Raw genomic sequence first — 8,012 nt, 5'->3', positions numbered from 1 at the left:
ATAAATCTGAACTATGTTTGAAGTGTATTTCTGAGGTTGTGAGTTTGGACTTGGAAATACTGTATTGGAACTAGAATGACCTCCTCCGCAACTCAGTTTCAGGTCACATCCCTGTTCATCCAGAGTCATGTAGAATATGAACAATTTGTGTGACATTTTGTCATAATTGGTGTGTGAAGTCTTGAGTAATGGCAGTGTATTGTGACGTTTAATCAGTTCATCCTTGAATCCAAGTGAATATTTGTGCCAAACTTGAAGAAGTTCCGTCAAGGCGTTGCTGAGATATTACATTCACAAGGCCAAAACCGTGGTTTGTGAGGTCACCACAACCTTAACCTTTGACCTTTGACTCACCAAAATCTAATCAGGTCATCCTTGAGTCCTAGTGAATATTTGTGCCAAATTTGAAGTTACGTAAAAGCCGTTACTGAAATATCCTGTCAACGAGAATGCGACGAACAGACAACCTGAAAACAAAATGGCGCCAGTTCTTATGTCGTGGCGCGGAGGACCTAAAATTAAATCAATCAAAAGACAATAAAGTGAAGAAGTCTGAATACTTTCTTTCTTAAATGCAGTATTTCTACAGAGTATTTGTACTTTAACTTTAAGAAAAGGATCTGAGAACATGTTACAGTTTAATTTCTTTTTTAATTAAGAGGGAAAACGTTGTTGTTTATGTGACGCAGCCGCTTCACGTTTGATGATGAACTCCGTCCAGCTGAGGTCATTAGGGGATAGTGACGTCATCCGGAGGCTGAAGGAGGCGGGGCGTTTCGTCCAAACATCCCGCGCGGTGGCGGGCAGCTCGTGAGAGGAACACCTGGAGGAGAGGTGAACAGCAGCTCGCGGAACGCGGTACGTGGAACTTTCTTTCCCTCCTCCGCTTTGTTTTCGGCACCATGTGGGCGCGAGCTGTGCTGTGCGCGGCGCTGCTGTCCGCGCTCTGCCCGGCGGGAAGGACGGAAGCCGAGAGGGACGAGAGAGAGGTCCAGGACTACCGGTACAACTCCAACAGACTGGTGGGTCTGACTCTGAGCTTCTATTTATTATTTAGATTATTTCATATTTCCTACTTTTTATCTTTAGCTTTTATTTTTTCCGTTTTTAATTCATGATTATTTAAATAGAATAAATAAAATATATGTGGCATATGTTCAAACTATGTCTCTGCAGTAAATAACTGTAATAATAATAATAATGAATTTAATATTATTACTGATGCATTAACATGCCTTATGAAAATGTTATATATGTACATATATCAAATCACCATATTTGTTCATATAAAATAAAAACAAAAATGTAAAACTTATAAATTAAACCTATTAGTAATTGGAACTATTTCATATATTGACATATATGTCTATCCCATAGAAATATGTATGTTTATGTATGTATGATTATATTGTGAGATATGTTACATAAATATATCCATCCCATACACTGTCAGTATATGTTGATGTTATAAATAGTGACAGAAGTCTGAGACAGACATGTTTCAAATTAATGAGAAAAAACATTTTTATCTGTATGTTTTAATAAACGTGCATATATATATAAATGAAATATATACTGTTAACATATATGGTCACAACATGTTATATTATATAAAAAAATCATCATATAGATATTTTTAATATATGTAAATGTTTTACTATGGGTATCCTATATGTTATAAACTGGTATCTTCATATATCGGAGGATGCATATATTATGTGATAATAGTATAAGTGACTCTCTCCATATAAGAACATATGTCGCAGCTGATTTTAACAAGTGTATATAATGTTAGATGAATGAAAGAAGAATAAATGCTTGTTATAGGTTTTTGAATCTTTAGAGTAACTGTTCAATAAATGTTGACTTATAAAGAAGCAGAAAATTCAAATATAAAATTAAAAACACGAAGCAGCACAAACTGAAACTTAGAAGCTTCATGGTTTCAGCTGGGTGTTCCTAATAATGTGGACACTGAGTGTAATTGATCATAGTGTCTGTATGTGATGCAGTGATGATGTCGAGGACACATCTGACTAATTTAACTTTTGGGTTGATGAAGAGTTTGAAAAATGTGACGACACATATTAAGTGAAACTGAGAAGTCGGTGACGTGCAGCTCAGTGAAGATGAAAATGATTTTCTGATTATAGGCTTTAAATTGATCGAATTGATCCTCCGGCTTCTCACCTGTCAGCTTTATGTCTGACGTGTTTTGTGTTGTTTCTTCCTGCAGCTCGGCGCTCTGCATGAAGTGCTGGAGAAGCTGCAGACGAAGAGGATTAATCCCTGGGAGAAGAAGTATGGACAGGTTCCCTCTGTGAGTCAGACACGTGGATTAAATTATGACACAGTCAAAGAGAAAAAGTTTGTGGTTTGTTATGAAATAACATTAAAAATAATCACAGGATTCAAACTCTCTGAAGCTGCTCGTGAACGCATCACGGCTTTGTGTTGAAGCAGCTGATTTTTATCTCATGATTTGTTCAGTTATCTTTGAACATATTTAAAAAATGACATTGTTGTCAAACTATTTAAACTAAAGTATTTAGTTTCTTAAAGGCAGTGAGCTGCTGTAACAGTCACGTTCAGTGACGCTGTTGAAAGTTTGTATCGTGTTCTCTTATATTTATGTATATTACCAGGAGTGTAGTACTTTTATCTGTTTATAAGTACTGGAGCGCACCTATGATGCGTTCCCATGGCGACAAGTTTACATACATTAGTCAACTATAACTGACCACACGATCAAATGTTAGACTGATACATTACACTGATACTGCCATCATGTTCATATCCTGTTAAATGACATATATATAATATATATTATATTATATTATGTTATATATTGTATTCTGTAAATAAGTGAGTTGCAACACGACTTTGTTAGATCCCAACACTGATGGATTCTATTAATAATAAGATATAAAGGATTATTAGTATTATTTTGTAATTATGTGATATTTCATATAATGAATCAAGAATAAAACTAAATTCAGTAAATTCAACTTAAAGTTCAACAGTCAGTTTATCAGTTATTTTAAAAAAGAAAATCTTTGAAAACTTCTCCAGCTGCAGCTACAGGCAACTTTTAAGGTGGAATGTTTTCTTTCTCGTCGACAGCGTGAATCATCACAGCGCTTCAGGGCAGAGCCGCTGTATTAATTAGACTGTACAGGTGTCCCTAATAAAGTGGACAGAGTGCACAGGAGTCTATGTAGTTTGTATTTAAATGTTATTTAAATGTCAGTCAGGCGCTCTGCTGCAGTGACGTCTGTTTGACACAAGGTGGCGACACAAAATGAAGTGACAGTAAATACTTTGAGTTCTGCAGTTCCAATCTATATTACTGCATTAACATCACCGATGCATCTACATGTGATCACCTTTATATTTTATGATCATGTGGTTTAAATGTGTGGGGGAGCAGTGATGTCACAGGAAAAGTGTTTCCTTCGTTTCATATTTTAATAGACATTCAAAACAGGAAAAAGAATTTATAAATGAACGATCAATAAATACCACAGGTTTAAAAATGGATTCACAAAAGAGATAAACAGCGCAGTAAAAACAACATTTCCCTCTGAGATGCAGCAGTTAAAATATGAAGTGAAATTAAATATTAACGGGTGTAAAGTTCCTCAGAACAGAATATAATAGATTAGAATATAAAGCCTTTATTGTAATTAAAAATACAACGAATGAATCCTGATTGGTGCATGTTAATTAAAAAGAAAACATCGCACACAATAAATCACAGTTAAAACCTGGTATTAAAAAGCAGCATACACTCACAGCTCCGGGTTTCCCAGTTGTTCTCGATGAGACAGTCGTGATGCGTTTGAGTACAGTGTGTAAATGTGGCTCTTCTCGTCCACAGTGCGACCTCGGGGAACACTGCGCCGTCAGGAAAGGATCTCGTATCGGAAAGATGTGCGACTGCCCCCGAGGAGCTTTCTGTAACTTCTTCCTGCTGAAGTGCTTATGAACCAATCACATCCACACAGCGAGAGTATATTTTAAAAATAATGTATATTTTCCAAATATAAATATATATGAAAATCTTTGTGATGTAAAGTAGCCTTTAGAGTGGAATAAATCCTTTAAGTGAAGACAATCTTTTTGTCCACTTGTGTTGCATTAAAGGTGTTTTATCTTCTTTTCTCCATTTGTCTCGCTGCTTTTTGAAGCTTCGTTGTGGCTGAAAACAGAGACACGTTTGTTTGTTTATATATAAATTAATTAAAAATAAGAGTTTGAGTCTTAATGACCTTTAATATTTACATTTTTCTGAATGTTTCATCCAGGTTCAGTCTTTTCTTTGATTCCTACAAGCTGCTAAAAACTGTGGTGAAGTTAGTTCAGGGTCATCAGGAAACTGGAGTTTCTCAACCACTGAACCATTTCACATCAACGCCGAGCCTCAGAGCACGTTGTTGTTGTAGCGCCCCCTTCAGGACAGACACCCGCCTGCAGCCGGACAGATGAACTGTGTGACTGAGTCCACAACATAAAACTAACTTTCTACATTTATTAACTTTATTTTTTGGAAAATCTCCGTTTGAGAGAAAAATGTTTCAGTGGATTAAAATATATTTACACATTTAACTGTTAGAGCAAATGTTTATTGTAAATTCTATTTTAACAAATTTCATAATTTATTGAACAGATTTAAATCCTTCTAGTTTATGATTTGAAATTTAAGTAATTATTTGGGATTTATTTTATATTGTGACGAGTCAGATGATCAGCGCCCTGTCCAGGTAAGGGAACAGGTGAGTGACCACAGGAAGTTTAAATCTTCACACTGCTGTTCATTTATTCTCCTGCCTCGTTAGCTGCCCTCACTAATCACTAATATTATAGCATATTGAACGATTATATGATTATAGCTAAATTACCATCACACTACCTAGTAATTATTATAAACACGTTAAATAAACACGCGTCATAATATCTGTACGTTTGCCCATTGATATTTGTTTTTTGGCTCGTCACAATATTTCACCAATAAAATAAAAGTTCTCTAAACTGTGAAACGCCTTCATTCCTTCAGAGTAAAGGTGAATAAAAAGCATCAACAGGTAGAAAACACGTGATGTGACTGAACTTCAGCTTGTTTCTACGTGAAGAAGCTTCTGAGCTCGATGGTGAAATCTCTTTCCAGTCAGTAACAACATTATCACCTGTGTGAGAAACAAATCCAAACAACTAACAGCAGAGTTTGTGTTTTTCATTTTCCTCCACATTTATTCAGACATGTTCCCCCGTCTTTCTCTACATCAGCCAAGAAAAGAAAAGATAATTTAACAGCCGTGGAGCTTCGAGGGTAAAAACATGTGAAACCGAGACGTCCACAAATCACCAGTCCTGCACAGCAGAGTGTTTTTGTCCCAACGGGTTTTTATTAGGAAGATACTTTACAGACGTCTAGACTCCTCGGGGCTGCTTGAAGTTCATGCCGACGGTGGGCTGGGTCACCTGCAGGTTGGACAGACTGCCGAAGTCCTGGAGGACAGGGGAGAAACTGGTCTGAGAACGGGTCTGGACCAACATGAACAATGAGATAACAGCTGTCTGAGAGCGCCAGGGTCTGACAGGAACTGATCGTCCTACAAACACGGGAAAGGCTCGCAGCTTTATCTCCCTGTACTATCAATGACCTGGCGACAGGGACGCCATGATCACTTTCGATACAGGGTTCATCTTTGCAGACGCTAGAGTTTTACATCACATCATTAATCTAAGCTTTAGCTCTGAAGCAGGAGCTTCAGGACGTCAGATGCTGATTAAAAGTCGAGTTCATTTAAATCAGTTCTTCGGCGGAGAAGTCATTTCATTTCCAAAAGACTTCAGAACCACTTCACTGACCGTTTGAAATCTGATGTTTTCAGGTCGAAGGTGAATAAAGACGTTAAAACCTGAGACTCATGTGGCTGCTGGAGTTTAATGTGGAGATCAGTTAGAATGTAAATCGACAATTATCTATTTCAATAAATTAAAACTCCATTTCTCACAATATTAAAGTTTAAAGAAGAAACCATGAACACATTTAAACACTAAAGCATTTTAAACTTTAATTAATAACAAAGGATGTCGTTTTAAGTTTAACTATTAATTTAGTCGAGAGTTTTTATAATATTATATATTTTAAAATGACTGAACAGGTTTGATTCTTGATCTGAAAACGTTGAAACTAGTGATGTATGATGAAGACGTGAGAGAAGTGATTCATTCTACAGTTTCAGGTTCGTAACGCCGACAGCTTTTATTTGAGATGGATCCACAGAGAAACTACAACTACAGTTTGATCTCATTTCTCATAATAAAGCTCCAGATTCATAGTGCAACATTAATGTAGATGCTCTGAGTAAATATATTGTTGATTGTTTTTACAGTGATTATTATAAAGCTGTGCTCAGAACACAGGATCGGTTTATACTGAGACGTGACTGTAGGAGTTTCTCCTTCCTCCTGAAGCCTCAGAGTCTCTTCAGACCATCAGTGTCCGGCGTCTTTAACGACCTCATTACTCTGAAGTGTTTCAGCTCATCAGATGAACTTTATCTTCTGAAAAACTTTTCACAAACAACTCATCTTCAGGACGTTCAACTCTCGGCCTCAGGTGATGTGCGAGTTTCTGTCTGTTCATCTTTAAAGAGCTGTAACGTCGTTATTAACGATAATCACTGAGGCCTCGGACGGAGCAGCTTCCCTCTGATCAGTGTTTTTACTTTCATCAAGTCGTTTCATTTCTGTCTGCTGAGCTCGACGTTCTAATAAATATATGAACACAGTCAGACGCCTGAGCGCCAGCAGCCACACACTTCATTAAAATATTATTTATTTCTATAAAATCAGTTTGGTTTATATTAAGTTCTAGTTTCACCTGTTTATAAAGTTTACAATTCAAATCTGTCAAATTAAAAAATAAATCATTTCAGAGCAAAACCCTTCCAGAGGTCTCAGGTTCCCTTTGACCGACTTCCTGCTCCATTTTAAAAATCAAACCAGTTAAATCCTGGTTCCTATAGAGACGTATAGACACTTACCAGCAGCTTCAGCATCTCCTTGGTGTCGGGATCAACTTCAATCAGCTCCTGGTCCAGAGCAGACACCTGGACAGGTGAGAGCACAGAGACGAGTCAGACAGTCACCTTCTCACAGACGTTTCAATACAAAGACATTTTCTATTGAAGCGTAGTTTGACCTCAGATGACCTCTGACAAAACAACCCGTGGAAGCGTGAGAACATGAAATCTGCCGAACTGAAGTCAAATTAAATAAACGCTGTGTCCTAGGGCCTCCCAATACTGGGACATAACAGTGTTTAAAAGCTCTTTGAACAGAAAAACTCTTGTTATTAAGAAACTAACATCTTTGTTTCATTTCTATTTCTGTCCATTTTCTTTTTAATATCGAGCTTTTCTTCTTCAATGAAACATCTAAAACTCTAGTTTGTGAATCTAATGAAAAGTAATGAAACATTTGGAATAAATGAAATTTTAATTTTCCTTTAAACAAGAATTTTTTTTTACAAAATCTGGGAACGTTTTTATAAATCACTTCCATAACATCAAAATATCTGATGAGTTGAGACGGCGTCTTAGAGAGGACAAAGGAAGGAACATTCAGTCCTTCTGAATCCCTCATTATTATCAGTTTAAATGTCATTTTAATGATTTTTGATTGTTTATCTAATCCAGTGGAGGGTTATGTTTATTATATCTGGTACTGATCAAGTTCAAATACTGCGAGTGGTTTCACACCCGCCTTCAGGATCAGAGTCATCCTGGCGTTGTGTGTGTGTGTGTGTGTGTGTGTGTGTGTGTGTGTGTGGACATTAAAGATAATGAACTCTCTGATCATCGTCATATTTTGAGTTTTTATCTTCAGTGTATTTCACTGTGTCTTTATCACTGTCATGTTTTCACAGAGGAATCACAACGAATGGTTCCTGTTCCTGCTTCAACAGCTCATCTTTACTTTAATACGAGCATGTAACCCCCCCC

General features: G+C 36.8%; 2 protein-coding genes and 1 non-coding gene across 3 annotated transcripts in view; 1 reads left to right on the top strand and 2 right to left on the bottom strand.

Moving 5' to 3' along the window:
* Nucleotides 1-781: 781 nt before the first annotated feature.
* LOC111649736 (niq CART3-like) lies at nucleotides 782-4,166 on the top strand. The gene is made up of 3 exons (XM_023399440.2): nucleotides 782-1,022; nucleotides 2,237-2,320; nucleotides 3,881-4,166. Exons 1-3 carry the CDS (start codon nucleotides 903-905, stop codon nucleotides 3,986-3,988), a joined length of 312 nt encoding a protein of 103 aa, XP_023255208.1. The 5' UTR covers nucleotides 782-902; the 3' UTR covers nucleotides 3,989-4,166.
* Nucleotides 4,167-5,383: 1,217 nt separating this feature from the next.
* The window catches only part of LOC111649735 (small ribosomal subunit protein eS17), a 6,106-nt gene continuing 3,477 nt past the window's right edge, over nucleotides 5,384-8,012 (bottom strand). Inside the window, exons 4-5 of the mRNA XM_023399439.2 lie at nucleotides 7,053-7,118; nucleotides 5,384-5,508 (exon numbers count right to left, since the gene is read on the bottom strand). Of these exons, the coding sequence (XP_023255207.1) occupies nucleotides 5,431-5,508; nucleotides 7,053-7,118 (144 nt within the window). The 3' untranslated portion in view covers nucleotides 5,384-5,430. The remainder of the gene's footprint in view (nucleotides 5,509-7,052; nucleotides 7,119-8,012) is intronic.
* Nucleotides 5,575-5,701, bottom strand: LOC111649737 (small nucleolar RNA SNORA71). Its single transcript, XR_002760335.1, has one exon. It is a non-coding gene; the product is annotated as a small nucleolar RNA SNORA71 (small nucleolar RNA).

This window comes from Seriola lalandi, unplaced genomic scaffold, assembly GCF_002814215.2.
Source record: "Seriola lalandi dorsalis isolate HSWRI2012SDOR001 ecotype SW California unplaced genomic scaffold, Sedor1 jcf7180002051919, whole genome shotgun sequence".
NCBI classification, from domain to species: Eukaryota; Metazoa; Chordata; class Actinopteri; order Carangiformes; family Carangidae; genus Seriola; species Seriola lalandi.
Note: the sequence above shows the minus strand (reverse complement) of the source record. Positions and strands in the feature narration are given on the sequence as shown.